The sequence below is a fragment of the Rattus rattus genome, chromosome 13 (genome assembly GCF_011064425.1).
Source record: "Rattus rattus isolate New Zealand chromosome 13, Rrattus_CSIRO_v1, whole genome shotgun sequence".
In the NCBI taxonomy this organism is placed as follows: domain Eukaryota; kingdom Metazoa; phylum Chordata; class Mammalia; order Rodentia; family Muridae; genus Rattus; species Rattus rattus.
This window is the reverse complement of record NC_046166.1, coordinates 39,379,590-39,404,406: the sequence shown is the minus strand read 5'-3', so window position 1 is coordinate 39,404,406 and position 24,817 is coordinate 39,379,590. Positions and strand designations below refer to the sequence as shown.

The 24,817-nt window shown below is 42.2% G+C and overlaps 1 protein-coding gene across 1 annotated transcript in view; it reads right to left on the bottom strand.

The window, feature by feature from the left end:
- Tenm3 (teneurin transmembrane protein 3) overlaps positions 1–24,817 on the bottom strand; it is a 603,629-nt gene that overhangs the window by 388,053 nt on the left and 190,759 nt on the right. Inside the window, exon 3 of the mRNA XM_032919375.1 lies at positions 17,052–17,330. Within this exon, the coding sequence (XP_032775266.1) occupies positions 17,052–17,330 (279 nt within the window). The remainder of the gene's footprint in view (positions 1–17,051; positions 17,331–24,817) is intronic.

Genomic DNA, 24,817 nt, shown 5'->3' with positions numbered 1-24,817 from the left:
GGTTTGGTCCCCAGTTCCGGAAAAAAAAAAAAAAAAAAAAAGAATTCCATCTAGCAGTCGAGAAAAACGAAACAATGCAACTTTCAGGTAAGTGCAGCTCTCATCCCTCAACACAGCTCCCCACTCCCTACACAGCTCCCCCCCCCACACACAGCTCCCCCCCCCGCCCACCCCACCCCGCCCCCAGCAAATGAAGGCCGTTAAAACTGGTCAAAATACAGAGAACACATGACAATCCCACGCCCAGCATGGACCTATATTATACAACCCTTGACCTAAGGCTGAGAAGACATCGAGGAAGAAAGGGTGGAAAGAATGTAAGAGTTGGGCCAGAACATCTGTGGATCCATAGTGTCTTCTAGAGACGGCACAGAAGCCTCACCTGTGAGATCCCAGCAATGGGGTGGCCTAAGCAAGAGCTGCACGATGACATGACAGCTCTAGGGCAATGTGCCAGCACGGATGGGGAAATTTCAAAATGTCCGACCCGTAGTGGACTGGCTATAGGCAACCAGAGGAGAAGCAGTTTTCTCCAGGAATCAGTGTCAGGGCAGGTTGTCCAATCCTTAGTGGTCACGCCTAAATACCAATGCATATGATGAACATTAAACTCTGTACATACATGTACACACACACACACACACACACACACACACACACACACACGAAGGTACTAATTATAGAAAAATCATGACTTTGAGAGGGCGTTGGAGGAGAACATGGGAGAAGTTTAGAGTGGGAGAGGGGTAAAATAATATAAATACAGTATAAATGTATAAAACTCTAAAATAAATCAACTTTTAAAAGGACATATCTAAATAAAAAGCATCAACCTAAGCTCTTTGTTGTATTTTTTTTTCCAGGAAAATAAATCTTGCCTGAGAGCTGTCCATTCATCAGTGAGCTACAGATTCCACACACATTACTGCAAACTGTAGAAGCGGGCATCGTCCCTCTCACCTGCACACAGATCTCCTCTCCGCTCTCATCCCTTAGAGGAGATTAGTCTGGACAGCACATCATAGAGCACGGCATGCCACAGACAGCACTCTGCTCTGCCTCTCTGTACGAGTCCCTTACTGCTTCAGGATAAACAGGAAGCAATCGCGAATGATGACAGCCTGGGTTAACTGTAGACTTCATAGCCACTGCTAACCCAAGCCAGTGCAGAGACAGTTATGAGACCAAGAGGCATCAGTGAGAGATACCGCAGGAGGCTCGCACAGCTCAACTGTCTGACTTAAAGCACCTCTCTCTCTCTCTCTCTCTCTCTCTCTCTCTCTCTCTCTCTCTCTCTCTCTCAAATGTGTTTATTGGGATGGTTCCCACTCATCTTGGATCTGGGGCTTTCAGTTCTGCTCCCTCCTGAAGGAGCATTGTCTGTCAGCCTTGCTCTTCTACCTGTAGGCTGACACAGGACAGTGGAGCTGCTTCTGTCACAGACACAAGAACACCGTTTATGCATGGCTAAAGACCGTGGTGATTTTATAGCATCCTGGGCATTTTGCATCCATAAAGTAGGAATTGGGGCTCTGCACCAGGCGCTTTTTCTTGTGTTTCCTCTTCTCCTCTTCTGGAGAGGGTTGAAGGAGATCCTCTGCAAGACGCACATTCTCGTATGGAGGTCGTCACCCCCGGAAAGACCTGACTGAAATCTTAAATCTTACATTTTGAGCTGAGAGTCTCAAGTAGAAAGGGGATATGATTTACTCAACAATCTTACGCAGTATAATTCGGTTACAGTGGTTTTGAGATGGAGGGGGGTTGGGGGGAGGCAAGTAAAACGTATGGGAACAAAATATTCCCAGACTCCGTTCTGCAATCTCTAGGTTCTTATTCTACCCGGAGGCCAATGTGCGTGCACATGAGGATGCTGGCTTCTGTGGAAGTGAACTGAAGGACTGCAGGGAGTGCTTTTACTGGGTGTCGAGCATTCAGAGTGCCCACTTCTGAGCGGTGAATCTAGAAACATGGAGACATGTCTTTATTTTAAGCCTAGACTAGCTCTGCTATTGTTCATGGTTCATCTCCTTCTACTACTAAATGGTGATGCTTTCCTCATGTTCACACTTATTTTTGTTGTCTTTTTTTACCCCTTTGGTTTTGTGTGTGTGTGTGTGTGTGTGTGTGCGTGCGTTTGTGCGTGCGTGCGTGTGTATGTCTGTAGGCCTGGCTGCTTAGAACTAGCTCTATACACCAGGCTGGCCTTGAACTCACAAGGATCTGTCTACTTGCCTCTGCCTCTCAACTGCTGGGATCAAAGGTGTGTGCCACCACCACTTCCTGGCTTATGCTAGTTGCCATATAAAAGTGTCATATCAGTATACTGTTACACAGCCTTGGATGTGAATTCACTGTGGCCTCATGCCATTACTCAGGTGACAATGTTTTAAGTGTCTTTTGCCCTTTCTCCTCTTTTTCCTCTGGCATTGCTTTTCTATGATTTTCAGTAAAGCTAGGTCTCACCGTTACCTTTTTCCTGTTCCCTCACATTGTAAAGCCTCGCCCATATGCCTTCCTCTTCACTGCTTCTATCACCTTCCTGGCTTCTGGATTTCAAGTTCCAGTCAGCATTTAGCATATGCCAACTCTGCACAAGGACGGGATTAAACGTTGATATTAAAAATCAGCTTTTATATCAACATTCTTGTGTTTGTTGGCTTTGTGTGTTTGAGACAGGGGCTCACTGTGTAGCCCTGGCTAGCCTAAAACTTAATTGTAGGTCATGCTGGCCTCCATTTCACACGCATCCGCCTGCCTCAGTTTCCCAAAGTGCAGGAATTAAAGGCATTCGCTACCACACCCAGTTTAACTATCGACTTTGATGTCTTGTTGCTTCCCCTGACGTCTATTCCACATCTGGAATGTTTCCTCACACAAGCAAAGTAAGATCCTTTCCAGGCACGTGTTTGAGTGCCGTTTTGTTTTAATGAGCGTATACTACGGCACCACTACCTTCTAACATCCTGATCAGACTTAAACATTTGGAAAACTTTCCCTTTTCTGCATTTTCTTTTCGCTCTCATCTTCATGCGTGCTTTGGCGACTGTGCTTTGACTGCCATGTTCTCTAATGTCTCTTCTTTGCACAGCCCAGCATCTCTAAGCCCAGAAAGCTGAAATTAAAAATATACTTTTGTTCCTTAAAAATACCTCAAAAGAATATCCAAAGCTATCTTTAATATGTTGTTTTTAAATGATTAAAGCTTTGCTTATTAACAAAAAATAGATTGCAATAACCACTTTTGACATGGTATCTAATGTCTATAAATCTGTTTAAATCTGTTTTCTACTATGTATTTTAAAGGTAATAAATTACACTAATACTAAAACTTTCTATGCCCCCTAAATATTTACTTTTAGTTGGCACTGTAAGACTGCAAGAAACTACCAAGCCAGAATTTGGTGTCTAAAAAATATTTACAAATCTTATCAACCTTATTCCATGTTTTTATCATGTTAACAATAGAACCTTGAATTGATGTTTCACTCAGACATCATAAAGAGTTCTCTAATTAAATTGAATATCAACAAAGTGGGTGGAACAATAGAAAACAAATGGCTATACCACACCAAACATGAAAAATTGAAACATATTAAATGTTTAAAAAGATTGGACACATTTGAAAATGTAACTATTTTTTCTAAGCTAAAGGAAGCCAGACGTAAATATCATTAAAATGGGTATATTTAAAATTTTCTTACAAATCCTTTTCATCAAAATATATCTGAATAATAAGAAACTGAGGAAAAGATTGCAAGACAGGCTGTAAATATTTTCAGAGACAAAAGCCAATAAGGTCGTCTTATACAAAGACTACTTCCAATCTAGTGAGAAAAACCACCTACACGCACCCCGTCCCTACCCACGTGTGAGTATGATCACATGATTGCGTGGCTCCTCTGGATCTTTCCTCCAGCCAGGCGTTAACGACAGCCATCCTCACAGGGTTACTCTTCTCCACTTTCAGCTCTTCATTTATTTAATAAAGCTAGAGAAATGCTATAGGAACGACTCGCCTGTTCTGAGTTGGATTAGACACCGATTTTCTGGGTAACATGAGCCTCTAGTGATTACCGTGCAGTTGTTGACACAAGGCAGAATCGTGCAGACCCGGATCCCACACATCTGTTACATGCTAAGTTCCTTTCTGCTTGGAGCTGGAGTGACTGTTCTTCATCACCGTTAGGCCTGCATTTCTGTGAGGTCTGTGAGGAGAAATCCCACAGCAAACTACAGAGGAAAGGCCTTTAGCACCTGACCTTGAGTTGGGAGGATCAGATGTGTACAGTGGGGAAATGCACACTCTAGGCCCTGGTGCCCTTGCATTCTACTTTTCCCTTCAGATTTTGGTAGGTTCTGAAGACTCAATGCTTCATATCTCCCAACAGAATAACAGAGGCACGATCACCAAAGAATACAAAACTATACACGTATATGAAAAGATAGCACATGCTATAAAGTAACCAACAAAGAGTAAGACACAGTTTCATCTACTAAATGGCCAGGAATCTAAGGCGGTGAACACTTGTCAATGCCTTATGGGAAAATCCAGTTTCCCATACTGTTGACAGGAGCGTAAGTTTACAGAAACTGTTTTCCAGGTCATCTTGACAGAGCGAATTAAAAGTCTGAAATTTTAATATCTTTGGCTCCAAGAATTTATTTTGTGGTAATAATAGGATTAAGGGCGAGGATTTAAGACTAGTCATTACAAAGTTGTTTTCTCTAATTAATTAATTTGCTTATATACATAAACAAATAATATATAATGTAGAATACATAATATATAAATTTTGTAAGTGTATAGAACACACGGCATTTTCAAACATATGCACTGTAGAGTGGGTAAATCAAGCTAATCACATGCAGTATCTCAAATGTCAGTTTTCAAGACTAGAATACATTATTCCTAACTTCAGTGCCCACAGTCTATAGCAGATCTATTCCTCCTGAGTGAAACATTTTATCATTTGGACATCTCCCCTTGCCTTCCAAAATATAATTTACAGTGGGGAACATGATTTACTGAGGGGAACACCTAGAAGGCCAAATGTAGTGTGTGTGGGTGTCATCAATAAATTACCTTAAATTATATAATAGAAACAATTTACTGAGGCCTCTAATGCCATGAAGGGCTGTAGTTCAAAGAAATTTTAATTTTCTTTTTTATTTTTACAGATGTGTTTTGTTTCTTTTAGTTGTCTGTCATCTGTCTGTCTGTCTGTCTGTGTATACAGGTGCCCATGAAGGCTAGAAAAGGATAACATTCCTTTTAGCTGGAGTTACAGGTGGTCATGAGCAATTTGGTCTGGATGCTTGGACCTGACTTCAGGTCTTCTAGAAGAGCAATGCATACTCTTTACTGAGCTATCTGTCCAGCCCACAGTTCTTACTAAATACCTACTGGAAGAGAATCATTGACCTCAAGCTTACTAAGCCAGCATAATTCCTAACAACAGTTATAAGCATTTGTCCTTATACCCACAGATAAGTGTAGCCTTCATCCTTCTTCAACAAAACTACTCTCTGTAACAGACAGAAGCTATTAGAGAGAACCACAAGCAATCAACATGTTGAGCTGTGGAGTGCAGTCCCAGTGGAAAAATCTACAGAACACACCTGAGACTCAGGGAACGCTGTAGAAGAGGGGTCAGAAATACTGCAGGCATCCAAAGATCGGAGACTTGGTTATGGGATTACGTTTCCTAGTGATATCAGAAGTTATAGCCATAAAGCCTCACCAACATGACTGCTCACACATGAGCTGAGCAGAGATGACAATGATGACAAGGACAAGCTACAGTGGACAGGGACAGCAGCATGGAGCATCAACCCTACAGAAAGAACTATAGGCAACTGAGAAAAACTGGGAGCAGGAAAGGTGGCCGGCCCCAGGAAAGCACACCAATATTGTCCAGTGCCAAGTGGTCAGCCCTGAAAACACGCAAATAACAAGACACTGATTGAACAGGATATTCAGGAATGTGTGTCTGTGTTTGCAGGTGCACATGCGTGCATTCGTGCGTGCATGCGTGTGTGTGTGTGTGTGTGTGTATGTCTGTGTGTGTGTGTGTGTGTGTGTGTGTGAATGCATGCTGTAACAATTAATGAAAACAGAACCTATGCACTTGAAGGCAAGTGGGTAGGGGCATATGGGAAGGTCTGGAGGAAGGAAAAGAAGGGGAGAGATGTTATATTTATATGATAATCTCAAAGAAAAAAAGAAAAATACATATACCAATAAAAATGTATAAGTACGAAAACAGAGACTAATTAAAATTATCTCGTGTCTCTGGCCTGTCTATTGTCCAGGTCTAGCTAAGCAAGCAAAACAGATTAATGGGCTGAGTTTTAGAAGTCATAATGTTTTATTCTCAAATCCATTTATGGTTCTGCTTTTATCACATCTGTCACATACCATCATTAACTTGGGTTATTAAGACATTATAAATAGTGGTTAATGCCTTAAAACTTCTAGGGATTATCAGAAACCTTACTCTCCAAACAGGTTCCTCACTCAGCTAATCTTTAAGCATAACCTGTGCCCTGCGTTCTCCATGGCGGCAGTCCCAACAGAGGGGAAGAGGACACAGTCTGCTGTAAGGAAATGGGTCAATCTGAAGCAACTGATACTCGAGACACTTTCAAATCCCTTAGGAATCTCCATCTGCTCGGTGTCAAAATTCTAAGATCTCTCTTTTAACTTTAGCATTGTGTGTAAGCAGTTCCAAACACTAGACTTCTCTGTCCTGACCGCTTTGATTTTGAGCAGGTTAGTTTTAGTGGTTATTTAACAAAGCCATCACATCCCAAATCTACAGTGTTCAAATAGTAACCAGCAATCTGTTTTAAATGGTCTATTTTTATTTGTTCTTGGAAGCACCATTTTAACTAGGCATTTTGAATGTGTGTGTGTGTGTGTGTGTGTGTGTGTGTGTGTGTGTATGTCTCTCTCTGTGTGTGTATGTCTCTATGTGTGTATGTATGTCTCTCCGTCTGTGTGAGTGAGCGTATGTGTGTGTGTGAGTAAGTGTGCGTGTGTGTATATTTAATATGGTTTATCTCAGGAACATTTGCTTAAAATTAAAATATATTTATATAAGTTGTTTTGTAAGTATTCAGTTTGTTTCTTTCTCTGACTTTATGTTAATGCTAAATTCTATCTGAATTACAGATTCACATCTATTTATATGTACATAAATATGCATATTATATAGGAACATATAATTGCTCAATAGATTGCTAAGTGTCACTATTCCATGAAGACCTCAAATTCAACCCGACCCTGACATTACAACATTACAAACAATATACTCTAACTTCCAAATGGGATTAAAACATCATTTACCCAGTACCATACACTAGAGAATATCATCTTTCTATTTTTCATATATTGATATTTGACAACTTTTGTTTGCTGAGAGATTCTCTTTATATAGCTTAGGGTGGCCTCAAACTCACAATCCTCCTGCAGCATCTTCACACATGCTGGTTTATAGCTATGTAGCAACACAGCTGACATCAATGGTACCTTTAGGAAGAGCCTTCTTTCCCTGGATTATGAAATCTTGATTGTTTTGATTGACTGCGTCTCCTTTCCTGTCTGGTTCTTGATCCTAACTTTTATGTGTTCTTTCTTTGATAACTTCAAAACTATGTAATCAGCTAACTGATTTCCATGTTTACCTTCTGTATGATTCTTTTTTAAAAAGATTTGTTTGTTTGTTTGTTTAATATGTATACAATGTTCTGCCTGCACAGGCAGAAGAGGGTGCCAGATTTCATTATAGATGGTTGTGAGCCACCATGTGGTTGCTAGGAATTGAACTCAGGACCTCTGGAAGAGCAGCCAGTGCTCTTAACCACTGAGCCATCTCTCCAGCCTTCTGCTTTGTATCAAAATATCTGCTGCCGGGTATGGTGTAAACAAGAGGTTTTGGGGGTTTTTTTAGAGCACAATGTGTGGGTCCAAAGTCCCAGACTGGGCAGCAGCATTCATGCAGCATGGGACCAGTATCCTCTTAACTGTGACCTAGAATGGCAGAGGGTCACAGAGGAAATCATCTTGGTATCAAAGGAGGAAACTGAGGGTCATGGCCTTTCCTTACAGCAACCGGATCAGAGGAGAGCTAGAACGACCGCTGCCCCAGGCGCCCTTTCATTATAACGAGGCTCCAGTAGCCCAGGCACACAGACCCATCTCTGCGCCCCTCAGCGCTGCATCCTTGCGGCAGCTTCTTCCGGAACACAAACCTTCAGGGGGACCAACCTCACCCGAAACACAGCAGCCCTCAAAGCCTATTCCTCATGTGTGAGCAATGCCATCTTTTCCAGGTTCGGAAACTGGGTGGGAGGCAGCACGGTGAGCAGGACCCCACACGTCTCGTGGGAAAGATGGTTTACAGCCTACGCTGTCTTCAACGTCCCATATAAAATGTGCCACTGCGCAAAACCATCCTGCTAATCAAAACCCCTCGCAGTTGCGTGATCACCCGGAGAACCAAATAGATACTCCACGAAGCAGCTCCTTCTGTGTGCTGAGGTGACAGGCTCCGTCTCAGCTCTCATAGTTACAGGAACTGTGTGCTGCTTTTCTGTTCCTTTCATAAATACGACATCTAAGACAACTTACAGAAGGGGTGGGTTCTCCTTATGGTTCCAGAGGGATATGTGTGTGTATGACAGAGCAGAGGCATGATGGATATTGAGAACTTACATCTTGAACCACCAATAGGAAGCAGAGAGAGCAAACTGGCAAAGACACATGGCTTTGAACCCTCAAAGCCTGCCCCGCCCCTTGACATACCTCCTCCAGCCAGAACATATCTCAAAAGCCTACCCAATTGTGCCACTAACTGGGGAGCTCAAACGGGGCAGGGATCAGCAGGTGGAAGAGTGTTGACTGCGGGCCTGCTTCTCATGGCTTGCTCAACCTGCTTTCTTACAGCACCTAGGACCACCAGGCGAGGAATGGCACAACACACCGTGTCTGGGTCCTCCATATCACTCAGATGTAACACAGGTTTGCCTAGAGGCCAGTCAGGTGGGGGCACTTTCTCAACTAGGGTTCCCTCTTCCCAAATGACTCTAGCTGGTGCCATGTTGACACATCACTAGGCAGCACACATGTTTCCTACACTGTTTTGTCTGTCTTGGATTTCTAAGCTTATGTTTTGATACCAGTTCTGCCATTCTTTATGAGATGGTCTCTCCTCTCCTGTCCTCCCCTCTCCTGCTAGCAACCATCTATTCTGTGCTGACATTTGCTTTGCATATTCTGTTGTCTGAACGCTCACCATATTAAAATCCAATTCCATGTCTACATGCCTATTTGTCTAAGTAGGCTGGGAGCTTCTGGAGGTCAGGGACTACATCTCACTCACTTTTGCTTTCCCAATACTTGGTACAACAGTCAGCATTTATTATTCATTGAATGAAGATGTAGTTGCTAAATAAGAAATAGAATCAATAAGTCACACCGAGACTTAATTCAATTTGCACTTTCCGTGTGACTCAAAATAATAATATTTAAAGTCAAGGTAATAGTCATCAGACACTCTTAATTGCTCCTTTCTGGAGTGTATATGCATTTGCATCTATTTCAATATGCATTCAAATGCTTATTACATTTATTTTATGTACAGACTGCTCATTACAGAAAAACCATCTCACGTCAACCAATGCATTTAAGGAAATCACAGGATAGTAAAACTCAACCATTCAAACTCCTCACCAAATAACCTACAAGATTCCCACTTATAATACTGCGTGTCTGCGATATTAATAAGCAGAATTACGACGCCTCGCCTTGAGAAGATTATTCTTTAAATAGCACACAAGGAAACGTAGTTAGCTGCTCTTCAGACACTTGACTACACTCGAAACGGCAAATAAACCGAGGGTCTATGACGCCCGCATTTATTTTTTCTATTTCAGTGATAATTATACCCATAAACCTGATTCAGCATTCATTGCCGCTGGATTCATTAATTAAAACAATTTCACCGCTACCACTGGGATTTCTCAAGGATATCAAAAACACACTCAAAAATCAAAACAGCATACATCATCACTTCTGATATGTGCTTAGTGTGCTTCCCGTGGACTTTAACTCTGCCACTGGAAGAAGGTTCCAGGTTTAAAGAAAGGGAAATTATCTCCTATATGATTTTAATAAAACCCGTGTAGAACCTAAGAGTTTGATAGAAAGGGTAAGATCTATATGAACAGTCATTTTCTAAAACAAATCTATAGGATGGAAATACATAAATCCATACACATATTTAAGTACTAGCAATTATAACATGCCTTAATAATTCCTGTGTGTGTGTGTGTGTGTGTGTGTGTGTGTGTTAGAGATCTTGCCTCTGCCTCCCAAGCACTTGGATTAAGGTGTATGCCACCACAGCTGGCATATTTTTAAATTGTACTTGAATACTCCCGTGTACCCACCCAGGAAGTGAAGACATTTATCCTTAAATGAAAATGATAGCTTCTAGTCACAGCCTGGAAAGTTGCAATGGAAATTATAAATGTATACCCACCGAGGAAAAATTCAATTATCTCATTATTGGAAATACATTATTTGTATTTGGCAAAGCAGCACCCTAACTCTGAGCACTCCCACATACCCCACTAGCTGCTTGGGACATACTAGAGCATCGACATAAAACACCAAATAGCATTTGCAACGGTGGAGCATGCCAGAATTGACCACTATCCTGCAGAAGAGAGCCCCAAACTGAACTTGCATTCAAGCTATAACTTAGTATGTGTAACAGATTCTCACACAATTAAAGTAACACTGAAAATAGCATTTGTTTCATATAGCAAGGGAATTCCATCTTAATTCTCACAACCAATTTTCTTTCCAAAGGACGCTGGTGGGGTAGAGTTGGAAGAATGGAATTAGTCTCTGAGCGTGCCTTTGACTCAAATTCAGAAAACCCAAAAACTATTCCCTCTTTGCAAAGGGCATCTGTGCCACCCACAGCTTTGGGGATACCACAGTAGCTTCTGCAAGGCCACTAGAGTTTCTCCCAAACTCTTTTTAAAATGTATGGTGATGGAATAGCTTATAGGTCCCTCTACTTCTCTCCGACCTATGTTCAGCTGTTCAGAAAGAGAGAGAATTTCTCTGCCTCTGCTTCCAGAGAACCTATTTGGTCTGAAATTGGAATTTAGAGTACAACGTAACTCAAGTTCTCTATTGAGAGACAGGTAAACAGCATCATGATAATACCTTATTTAAAAGACATGCCTATTTTTCAACTTAAAGCACAGTACATCAACTTTTAGACTTTCTCTTCCCAAAGGAATAGAAAGTTGACTTTTAAAATACCCATATACATTAAAAAAGAACCCTTAACACAAAAAAACCCATTTCAAAGATAAGTCAAATTGGTTCCTTGAATCATATATTCTAGCTGTTCAAAGCAAGGATCTTTTATATAAAAACCTCCCTGCTTTAGTGTTACACACCCTTACCGTGAGTCCAATTAGCCCTTAATACTTCAGCATCACACACAATTAGCGTGGCTTTAGTGGGGTCCTGCAACAGGTGCAGTGCTAAGACTCCAGGTGAGAGACACGGCCTATGGGAACGACGCATTTCATTGTGTGAACTGATGAGCATCAGCTAAACGGGCTTTTAATTGACTGGCTGTCTCAGTAACATGCCTTTGAGGGAAACACTACTTTTGAAATTTCCTTTGGCCAAGGAGGAGAAGGAGTAGGCTGAAGCCTTTGAAGTCTATAGCCTTCCGACTAATTATCAGCACAATCCAATGCACATTCGTTTAATTACAGTAAATTGAAAAGGATGTGGGGTTTCAAATGAAAATAAGAGAGTCAATAAACGGTGACAGAAATTACAGACTATGCAGATCATTAGAGGAGGCCGTGAATCTTCCCTTCCCTCTCCTTACCAGACCTAGACACACCTGACTATATACAGAGGTGGAATAAAGGAAAGATAGATTGGAAGTGGAGATGTGGACCAAAGCCAGGCAGATGCTTGATATCACTCAATTCATTTTCATTTCTCATCATCACTCAAAGGTATTATTTTCCACCTTTACAAAAGGCAAACAAAACAACAAAAACCAATGACAAAAACAAACAAAAAACCCAACCAACCAACCAAACAGAACACACTTACTTAAAGCCAAGTTCTGCTCATGACACACATTCATTTAAGTCCAACGTTGTCTTACCCCCATGAGCTGTGCACTGCTCCCTGGTCCTTGTATTTTACCCAGGCAGACGCCATAGCACACAAAGGTTAAGTGACTTGCCCCAGGTCCCTGACCTGGGAGGCTCAGAGTCAAATAACAAACCTTCGAGGAAAACTCTGTAGGCCCTGAATCATGGTGAGATGGAAAGCAGGTCCAGCCCCCAACGTGGGCTGCCTGACACGGAATGTCGTCCTTCGATCAAAGATCAGCCTCCCTTCCCCAAGAGCATTAAAAAGTGGACAGGACAAGAAGAAACGAGATGAGAGACCTTCTAACAAATCACTGGCCGTTTAGCTGGCCAAGTAGCAGGCTGGGACCTTGAGTGACACAGATGACAATGGTCAGGAATGGGGGGCAGACATGTCGATCTGACCATTGGCCACCAAGGTCTTCACTTAGGCAGCTTCCCCCACCCAACACTGCTAGCTGACTAAGATTAAATGCAGAGCCTGCTACTACTGCTGGGAAATGACATGCACAGGAGAGCGTCTTAAAGGCACGAAGATGGATGTTTTGAAAACACTACAAAGCCCTTTGTTCCTGACATTTAGATAGATATTCAGAACCAAGAGTAGATGACGTGCCAAGTTGGATAGTGTGAATTAGGTTGGGGCAGGGGGAGGGGTGTCTTTCAGCCACACATCAGAGAAAGAAAAGAAGCCTAAAATGAATCCAAAATCACGGCTACTCTTCCTTTTGATCTGGGGCGGGGGGAGGGCCTATAGCATTTATTTGGTGACCTTTCAAGGGCTTACTTGCTGGAGTGGCTGTTAATAGGGATCAGAAATCACCATCATGCAGTGTTTGTCTGTTTGCAAGGAGCTGACATATAACAAGAATTACAACCACAGAGACCAGTTATGTCAAGAAAGGACTTCTCCCATATCCCGAATCTGGAAGCCCAAACGAAACGCCAACTACTGATTGTTTTTCTCCCCTCTAAACTCTTTGAAACTGCCCATCCATGGCTAAGGAAAAGAGGTTAGCTTAGACAAAAAAGGATGCACTCTGCTATCTTCCAACAGTGAGGTGCGTGCAAGGTCTAAATTGTCTTTTACCCTTGCAAGATGCTCCAGCCATCAAGATCGCATTAGAACCACAGTGGTTCTAGCACCTCCCAGTGTGAACTGTTGACCTCTTGACTAACAAAGGACTGAAATCTGCTCCCCTTCAGTAACTAAACCTTTCTTTAAAGTTATACTAGAACATTGGGCATTCAGCTTGCATAGTTGTACAAACCATGTTGAACGTGGCTTTTCCTGGGAAGACAGCCTCATTCATGGTATTTCCTATGAGGAAAACAGGTCATGCAAAATCCCATGTGACACTCAATGACAATACAGCTATGTCTGGGTCCTCAGTTGGTGCCATTCTGGTTCATTATTTTACTTAACTCTTCCTTGTTTTAATCTTCATATTGTAGACTATTGCATATGTACACACACACACGCACACGCACACGTACATGCACACACACACAATTATGACTTTGACACCTCAAACCAGTATAAAAATGAATAGAATTGAATAATGAATAACTCAGAAATCAATGAAAGGCACCTGGAAGATCAATATTCTGTCAAAGTTAGAGTAAATTAAACTATCTGAGGAGAGCATAATTGAGTTGTTTCTGAAATTTTATATTAGAAAAATCTGACTAAAGACAATAAAAGTGAAAATATAGTTTTGAGGATATTACTCATAAAGGTATTAAGATACCCTGTCCAGGGCTGGAGAATAGGTCCATTGTTAAGAATGCTGGTTGCTCTTCCAGAAGACCCAGGTTTGATTCCCGCCACCCACAGGGTGGCTCACAACCTTCTGCAACCCCACTTCCAGGGAAACCACTGCCCTCTTCTGTGTTCTACAGGTGTGAGGCACACACATGGTTCACAGGCATACATACATGCAAAATAGCCATACACATGAAATAAATAATTTTAAAAATTTGAAAGAACCTATATATAATTGCAAATTTTCTTACCTTTAAGTAGCTAAAACATAGTTTGTTTGTTTGTTTGTTTATTTTTAACACTGGGACAAAGAAATCTGTATCACTCTTGCTTAAAGTCCCAACCCACCATTCCAAGGTCTACTACGTAACTCAGGGAACTATCCTTCCCTGTGTGACTAACACAGTTTTGCTCCTTCTGAGCAAACACTGAAATATCAGAATAAGTGAGTGAATCCGAAATGTTCGCATGGATTCACATATACAACATGGCCCTCGTTCACGTTGATGACCAAAATTCATCTCCTCTTGTTTCCTTCCTCAGAAGGACCTCACTGAGGAGTCTTAGACCATCAGAAGGTTGCTTGAGAAACAACCCCAGACAAATCTTGAGGAAAGAATAAATGCAAGCGGAAGTCATCACTGCCTAACTTTGAAGAAATCCCACCTTCGCTGCTTTCTCCTCTCCCCTCAGCGGACCTGTTCACTCTCACCAGATGCTGCCCAAATGCCCAGAATCTCACAGCAAGGCTCTGAATATCGCTCCCTGACTGCCCCTGGGAGAAACCAAGGGCACAACTCTTTCTTGCTCAGCACACAGTCTGTGAGCCTGCCAAGGAAGTCCATTCTCCTCTGGTTAATACCAAGGCCGTGTGTGAGAGACTTTCTCTGGTCTTCACAACCAGTCGGAAATTGCAAACTGATAACTAAAGTTTACAAAGTTTGCCTTCATGTTTTCTGGGTAGTGGTGATGGTGGTGGTGGTGGTGAGGATGGTGATGGTGGTGGTGGTGGTGGAGGTGGTGGTGATGGTGGTGGTGGTGGTGGAGGTGGTGGTGGTGGTGATGATGGTGGTGGTGGTGGTGGTGGTGGTGTTGTGGTGGTGGTGGTGGTGGTGGTGGTGATGATGGTGGTGGTGGTGGTGATGGTGGTGGTGGTGGTGGTGGTGGTGGTGGTGGTGGTGGTGGTGGAGGTGGTGGTGGTGGTGGAGGTGGTGGTGGTGGTGATGATGGTGGTGGTGATGGTGGTGGTGGTGGGTGGTGGTGGTGGTGATGATGGTGGTGGTGGTAGTGATGATGATGGTGGTGGTGGTTTGGCAATGGCCCATTTTTAAAACTTTGTCATGATACAGAATTAAGAATAACAAAACTAATACATAATTTGCTAATTTAATATTGAAAGGTTACGTTACAAAGATCTGGAGCAGAAAAGGCAAGTTGGTTCAACGCGAGACATTCATGGAGATGTAGAGTGTTTATGGTGCAGATTACAGGAACCCAATGTGTCATTTACACACACAGTCTCCTCCTTTATCCTGTGTGATATTTTGTTGTGTAATTATGAAAGCAAGAGTCCACATGCAGTGTCTGAGTCTGTATCTGCAATTACTCAAGGAGTATAATGTGAAATGAGGACCGTAAGCACGACTTCTGAATTCTCTACAAAAACTAATGGCAACACAGACTGTACTGAGGTGAATGGCCTGGGGGAGAGAAGTCTTGTAAAATGATTACAAGACTCACTTTGTGAAGAAGAACCACCTTTGTTTCCTTCTGGGGGGCTGGAATTAAGCCAGACGCTATGGAGGACTCACACTTCTGACATGAAGATACTACGTAACTGCTCGTAATTTATATTGACTTTGGTTTAACGCGTTGGAATATTCTACACAAAATAAACTGTTTCCAGTGATCTAAGTGAAACCTTCCCCACCCCATGAATAGGAAGGGAATGTCTAGTGCAGTAGGCAGCAGCAGGCCACACTCGGTCTTATCTGAAACCGAGAACTAACCACAGATCTGCTCTCCTGTCACAAAACAAAGCTGACGAAGTCGCTCAATCAATAACAAAGGTGAGATATTATTAATAAACAATCATCTTTCCTTTCCAATACCGGGCAACTCTTCTGTTTTAATCCTCTCTTGGCTGCTTGATTCATTGGATAGACAATGCATTAATAAGAGACCGAAGGAGAAGGAGAAGAAAACTCCTAATCTTAAAAACTAAGGGAAAGCTTTCTTTCTTTTTTTTTTTTTTTACTGTCTCTGTGTCAGCGTGAATGTTTCCACTTCTTCTTAGAAGCAGTGCTGACTAAAAAAAGTAAGTTTTCTTTTCAATTTATTATTGCAGATAAATTATTTTTTTTTTTTTATTATTACCCCACACTGGCAACGGGAGAAAAGTACCAGCAATTTATAATGACATCTTTTGGACCATGCAAAGCTGAAATTTAGACAACCTTAAATCCAATTTTTTTTGTATGTGGATTTAATTGCACAGTAATCCAGTTCCCAAGGACATCAAAGGCCACATCCCACTCCGTACCAAGATTCCATTTGCCCTCATCAGCGAGGAAGTTAAAGCACGGTCAGATTTGTTCTTCAATCACTTGAGCCCTGTTAATAAACTATTCTGTGTGCTCGTTCACCCATTCTAAGATTCTGCAGCTTCTCTGAGTTATCTTCAAGAGGAATCTACAAAGACATCTTTGATTGCAACCTGGCTCCGGGGACACTGTTTTCCTACTCTGTAGAAGGTAACAGGTGACTTGATTCAATATAAGTCAGACTTAATCTTTTCTTTTCTCCCCCTCTGTACACAAACTGTGTTTCAAAACTATTTCTAACACACCAAACACTGCAGAATTTAATAATTTGACATCAAATATTGATCCACCTCTCCCGACCCCCGACCCCCCAGTGTAAAAATCCCCATACTAGTCACGAGTATTTTCTTGGGTTCTACTACATTAATACAAAAAAGAAAAGAAAGAGAGAAAGCATGGAAGGAAAACATGAGTCACATCAACCAGAACTCGGAATCGCTAAATGGTAACATAGTAAAGTAAACAGTGCGACTTACCGCTCTCACTGTCCGACCTGTTCTCGTGCTCCGTGTCTGTCAGGGTGAGGGCTGAGTTGGACCGGCTTGACAGGCAGGAACTGCGGCCCGATTTGACCCCCCTGCCCCAAAGTCTCATGGCATGCTCAGGGGACATCACTGCTTCGTTTTCCGTATCAGCATCTGACCCTGCACTGATGGAGTAACCTCTGTGAGGGAGCCCCATTTCCGCACAGAATGCCACTCCTCTTCGAGTTGCGGATTCACACACTCCTAACTGCCTTAGGGTAAAATTCTGTCCTAATTAGGGGGAAAGAGAGATAACAACTAGTGAGTATATGGTTCCTGTGGTTTAGTTTCTTTTCATTTTTCTTTCAAAAAGAAAAACCTCCCTGAAACAAACACTCATTCGTTCAGGCTTTACCCCTGCTCGCACCACCTTAGCATGGCATATGGTCACGTGGGTGCAATCATGGGAGAGGAGGCCGGGTGGGCTGCGTGCAGGCTTCCGTTCAGACCTCTTGTCAACTTAAACCCATAAGCACCTCCAGAGATGGACTCATGGTTCTACTATGGACACGCAACACAGGGAAGAACTGGCTTCCACTGGCAGAAGTTGGCTAGGCAGATGGTGAAGCAACAAAAATGGCCATCTGTCCTGGTTTGGGTCCTAAACTATAGGATTTATTTAACATGTACACTCCACCTCTTTTGGTGAAAAAAAACAAGTTTACTTCAGGAAGAAGTTACAGCTTAAGTAGAAGTAAGAGTTTGATCATTTTAATTGAATCTTCCCACCTTAATTCAGAAAGCAATATAAGTGTGTGTATGTGTGTGTGTGTACATGCGTGTGCATGTGTATAGATGTGCCTGTACATGTGTGTGTTTGCATGTGTGTACATATGTGTGTACAGTGTGTGTGCATGTTGGTGTACATGTGTATGTGTATGTATGTGTACATCCTTATGTGTATGCATGTGTGCATGAGTGCATATAATAGGTGTATATGTGTGAGTGCAAATGTATGTGTACATGCATGTGTACATCACCATGTATGAGTATGCATGGGAATGTGTGTGTGTGTGTGTGTGTGTGTGTGTGTGTGTAACTCAACACTCAGTAGGCTAAAACCTTGAAAATTAGCATCCTATTTGCCTATCGGTGACTTTCTAGATGGCTGGAGTTAAACACCTGGAAACATCTGTGTTGACCAAAGCAAACCAAGTCTTTCGAGTACATTGCACTCCCAAACGAAAATGGGAGGGATGTGTTTTAAAAATTAATGATATAGTCAGGTTCCTGAAATAAATGGCTGTGAACTCTGCAAGCCTTTACTAATAAATTGAGCATAATAAAACTCGTGACACTGCAATCACTTAAAGCACAAGCGTTTAAATTAGGTGACTCTTCAGAAAGACCGCTAGCACTAACGATGCTTCCCATCTTGTATCTGCTTCTGAAATTTTAGTGGTTTATGACACTATGGACGAGAAGAATTTGAAAATGTGTTATTGTAGAGGACCTGCATAAGACTCTTCCATTTTTATGACTTGCCTGTATGAGAGGGTCCCAAATGTAAGCTCCTCCAGAGCCAAATGCATATAAAGAGGAGTAGAAGGCAAAGACTAATTCAAACGCAACTTCTTTACCAAATCTTTTATGAATATTAAGTATTTATATGACGCATGGTCTTAATTTTCCCACTTCCATCTTGTGGATCTACATGAATATTTTAAAGTTAATTTGCTGTTATGAGAAACCTACATTATACTTTTAAGGAGAGGGTACTATAAATTATTTGTGATAAAATGGCATGCTGAATCTTCTACAAAATAAATCAAACCTATACAGACCCAATACAGTAAATATTTGGTTGTAGAGATATTAGCCCCCTCCAGGCCCAGTACATTTCAACTAGTGTGGTTAATCGTTTGATTGCTGTGGTCATATCAGATGCTGGAATCAGATTTATCTCAGTCAGACCTCCAAATGGATTGTGACAATGACACTCATAAATAATGAAAATCGGTTGCTACAATTAGCTAGAGATCAAACTGTGCTTATCAGAGAGATGTGAATAAGCATTGGAATAGAATCAGCATGTAAGGAAAAAAAGAAAAGAAAAGGAGGAGAGAATAGAGAGAGCTGTCTCTGTAGACTGGGTGAAGGTCAGGAAGCTCGTGGGGTAATGAGGCAGTGTCTGTATTTGTAAACAATTCACATGGACGTTACCTATGGAAGTCAGTAAGAGTGAGATTGATACCGTGCAGTGAGTAACTGGATGTGCTGTGGAAGAGTTCTCGTATTGTAATTTACTGGTCACATTTAAAGCGGGAGAAGAGCATTAAGGCACATAAGTATTGCCATCAAACATACAGATCTTGGAAATTAGCGTACAAGGTAATTTTCAGAGTAGGGAAAAATGTATGAGTGTATCCTCTGAATCTCTCTCCTAGCCTGGGAAATGTCTAAAAGTCCAGAAGAGAAATTCAGAATTCTCTACTTCCCAAACCGTACCTTGAAACATTTTCCAAGTTAATGACTCTTTACCCTACTGCCATCTTGATATAAAATCTACATGGAAAGAAAGCAGAAAGCTGCAGTCCTTGATTGCTCTCCAGGTAGGTAAACATAGCTTGCTTCTCAGCTAAACATCCCACACAGTACCCTCACGGAAATACGCACACCCCAAACCCCAGAACTATTTGACCCTCTGCAGTCAGTGACTCACAAGACCTCAAATCTCTCCAGGGCTGGTCCCAAAATGTAAACGAGAAAGCAAACAGCAGCAGAAACCGCTGCTGGATTTCTTCCACTGAACTACAAGGTTTATTTTTGTTTCCAGAAGGACACCAAACTTGACTTCAGATGCATCTACGTTAAAGCCACCCACGAGTTCTGCTGGGATCTCTTTCTGACTCGCTGCCTTTTTTTATATCTGCCAGGGTGTCCATGATGTGACCTAAGTGGTGGTTTCTGGACCTGAGACATGCTCAGTGGTGCAGCTCGTGCTTAGTACAGGTAAGGTGCAAGACAGAGGCCTGGCACTAGAAGGCGGATGGATGGTTTATGCAATTGTGAGAGAGCCCTTAAAATATACTGGCAAACGTAACACATAGAGGGACATAGAATTTAGTTATTCATTTTCAGACCATTTGCAAAGGCCTGTCACCAGCAAAGCTGGTGTTTACTGGTGCAGCCTGCTGTCACTGTACAATGCTTAACCCAGACCGGCTTCCGTGCTTCCAACTCTCCTGCTGGTGAGTCCTCTTTGGGGTTAGGCATTCCTGAGTTTCAGGACCCTCTGCTTCAATGTGATTACCCACGGGAAGGACTAATCATTAGGCTAGAGTAATTAGTCTATCAAATAATTTCCCTGAAAGACAGGCTAGCCTTAATAAGAAACACATGCAGTGTTGACAAACAGAGGAGACGGAGAGAAGAAAGGTTCCTGGTGGAGAAGAGACAGCTGGTAGGGATGAAAGCCAGGAAGGTTGTGTTGAGCTGGCTTTGGCTTAGGAAAGGATTGGAGTCCACAGAGAGGAGTAGAAACAGACGAAGGCACTTAAGAGAAATCCACGAAGGAAAGGCACTTGTGAATCGTGTGGAGAATCTGTTTTGGTTTCAGGTGACGAAGAAGACTTATCAGTCTTATATTCCTTGCAATAGTTCTAATGCCATTAATTTAACGTCTCATTTTGCCTGTTACATTCTATTTTTATTAATTGTTTGTCTAAAATTGGCAAACAAATATTTAGTTCTATCCCCTTCACTTTGAATTTTGGTAACCTTGATCAGCAGGGCCAGCAGCAGATCTACCCATTACGATTTGAAACGGGACCAAAACGATAAATTGTAGCAAGAACAAAGTACACCTGAGGGCGGAATGCACCGTGATTAAAATGCAGCATTAGCGGGGATTAGATTAGCCAATTCTGTTTTATGACAGTCATAAACTGAAAAATCTATACAGAAAAAACTGAATAAATAAACCAAGGCAAGTTGTATCACTTTAAAATAAATTTATGCTTAAAAAAAAAGAGGAATTGGTCTATGTGACAAAGGGGGCGGGATGGCATAAAAACAAATACCTCAAACATGACAACATGGCACGTATGCCTTAAGTAAACGAGGGGAATCAGAAAAATGGGCTAGCCATACAGCCCATCTTCCTATGTCTTGAAGTACATAGAACCTAGTCAGATCAGTGAGAGACTTTCCTAGGACTAATTTCCTAGTTATCATTCTCTCTGTCTCTCTCTCTGTCTCTCTCTCTGTCTCTCTCTCTGTCTCTGTCTCTCTCTCTGTCTCTCTCTCTCTCTGATTTGTTTGTGTGTTTGTTTTGCTGTGTGTGTTTTCAAACAGGGTGTCATGTTATGTTAGCCTGGAACTGACCACAGGTCCAGACCGAGTATGACCTTGGACACTGACCCTCCTGACCCCACTCTTTCCAAATGCTGGCAATCACAGCCGTACCACACCACAGTGACTTTTGTGTGGTGATGGGGATTGAACTTGGGGCTTCATGCATGCTAGATAAGCAGTCAGCTTATATACTTGTAGGAAGCAGCTCTGGGGAGATCGTATTCCCAGCATGTGCAATGCATGCGTTTCAATGCAGTTTAACACAGTTTTAGGAGACTCAGATTTCTGCAACTATGACCACAATCAATTTTTGAGTACTTTTGTTATCACCATAAACGATCCCGTAATTATCAGCTCTCACATTTTCTGCTGACACTCTCCCTCTGCTATCCTTCGGCAAGCACCAATGAGTTTCATCTGTACATACGCTGACTTGAGACATTTCAGAGACGATCCTATGATGTGTGCTCTTCTGTGATTGGCTTGTTTTACTGAGCATCATTTATTTCAAGTTCAAACGCTGGCTTGTGAGATGGCTCAGGAAGTAAAGGGATTCACCCCAAGCTTGACCTGAGTTTCATCAGGGCACCCTAAGTAGTAGGGGAGAGAAGCAACCCCCACAGATTGTTCTCTGACTTCCATATTCATGCCTTAGCACATGTGCCCATGCAAATATGTACACACACACACACACACACACACACACACACACAGCACAAGCATGCACAAATAAATGCAAATTTTGAAAAAAATTAAAAGCAAAGACAAAAACCATTTTAGTCTTTATCAGAAATTTATTCCTTCTTATATGTGGATTTTAGCATGTGTGGGTGTCACCTTTCACATATCCATTCATTAGCCAGTGAGTCATTTCCTTCTGAGGGCCCCAGGAAGATGACACCGGGAATATCAGTACACAAGCTTTCGTGCCTAGATGTCTTCATCTCTCCTGAGTTACAACTCGGAAGGAGCTGCTGAGCCGTAGCATAGTTTTAAATGCTCGACCTTCCAAAGACCTGCCATGTGCTCTCTACAGAGGGCACACTGCTGTATTCCCATCATCAGAGGACGGGGGTCCCAAGTTCACATCCTCACCACCACTTGGCACTATGTCCCTTCTTTGGGACGGCACAGTCTAAGCGAGGTCTTAAGTTCGCTGCGGATCTTTGGGAATAGTTCATTGGCATTGACTGCAAGGAGAAATCCAGAACCACTGTTTTTTTGTTGAAAATAGTTCCTTCCATGGGTGTGCAATGAGACTCCTGTCACACTTCACTCTGTATCCCTTTCTCTTCTAATACACCACTCTTATTCCTTAGAAAATGCCTTCCCAGTGAAATTACAGATGCTCTTCAGATAATTTCTCTTAATAACTACATGCTATCCTTCATCCTAAATGCACATAAAAAGAAACATTTACCATAGCATCCATGCAAAAATAATAATAAAAAAAACCCCTACCAACGTTTGGCAGACAGTGACCGCCTGGGTGAGATGCATACATTTGCTATGGAACATTGCATGGCTAACTTAAAGCAGAAACTTGGACTTGTATCTTCAGACCTGGAGGAAAGCCATGCATACATATAATTTTTAAGTTGTAAGTGTCAGTTGCACAATAACTTGTGTGGTATGATCACCCTTTGAGAAACTCAGAGAGCGAGAGAGAGAGAGAGAGAGCGAGAGAGAGAGAGAGAGAGAGAGAGCGAGAGAGAGAGAGAGAGCGCAACAGATATAAATGTGCTTGTACTTTAAGCATGAATAAAAAGAAAGAGATGTAAATAATTATGATGGTCCATTTAGAAGGGATCACGCACAGCGAAAACAACAAAACAGAGGAGGCCTGAAGAATTTTTCGTCATGATTACTATCTCAATCACTAAAAGGAAAAATTCAAAACATTTTCAAAACTAATTTTGTTCACTTGCTTTCTAATAGTTCTGATTGAAAACTGTCTTCTCTAGAAGAAGCTGTGTTTCCAGACCCCTTCCTCCTTTAAAGAAATGAGGTTGTGTATGTTTTCCTTCCTCATACGTGGGTCATCTTAAAAGATAATCAAAATCCATTCTTTTCCGAAGTGACAACCAGAAGGCACATATGAAGAAAAGGGACAGACGGATCGGCATGATGCTGAAAGGAAATGGTCCACCGTCATCTTGTATTCCTTCTCTCGGTGGTTGTGTTGAATGACGTCATTTGTTCTCAGGCATGGGAGTACAGTCTGTCAGTTTTCCAAGGTTACAACTCTCTATTAAGTATGAGTAGAGTCCTCATGGGCGTCCGCTAACTAGGGCTCCCTTTTGGGGTGTGTTCACAAAACGTAAGATGACATCACAGCAAGAGAAACATGCACACACGTATATAATTCTTCCTACTTTGTTCTTTAACCTTCTATCGTCACCATTGCTACTCGTTGAGCAGAGCGCCTATCCTCAAATATGTGATAGAATTTTATTTTACTTTGGTGCTGGGATTTGAAACCCTGGAGCTCAAGCACATTTATCCAGTGCTCTGTCGGTGAGCTAGAGCCCTAGCGTTTCAAACTTTTCCTTCTTTCTTTAATATTTTATTTTTATTCTCAGTGTATGTGTGCATGCGTGCGTGTGTGCGTGCGTGCGTGCGTGTGTGTACAAGTGAGTGCAGTGTTCACAGAGGCAAGAAAGGGGTGTTGGATCCCTAGAAGCAGAAATTAGAGGTAGTTGTGAGCCCACCCAGTGAGGAGCTCAGGTCCCCCACAAGAGTGACACATGCTCTTAGTCACTAAGCCATGTCTTCAGCACTTATTCTTCTATATTTTATTTCACAATGAACAAGGACCTGACAGAAATGACATAAAGAATGAAGTTTATTTTATTTATTTATTTCAGGTCCTTGTTTCGGAACGACCAGTCTCTCGTGGGGGAAGAGAAGGGTGTGTGCCAGGCGGGGCCAGGAAGCAGACAGAGAGGATGTCATAGTCAACTCATTTTCCTCTTTTCCCCCTTTTATTCCACTGGGTGATCAGCCCAGGAGATGGTGCTGCCCATGGAGGGCTTGCCTGCCTCTCTCAGTTAATCTTCTCTGGAAATGTCCTCACAGATCTGTCACAGCTGTACTTCAACAATGTCACATGTGATTTTCAGGTAATGCAGGCAAGTCGGCATTGAGCATTAACCCTCCAACTCGGCCGTATCAATGAAGGAGTACTCTGTCTGACACTATGGAGAAAGAAAAATAGCCTGTCTTTCTCTTCCACACTGATAACCTTGGGTTTCCAGAGAACACTGACAATGACCTCTGTGCTCCACACTTACTATTCTGATCACATCTAGTGGAAGCCTCTGTCGCAGCGTTTCTCAACCTTTGGGTCACAACACCTTTGGGGATCAAATAGGCTTGCACAGAGGCGGTATATCAGATATCCTGTATATCAGACATTTACA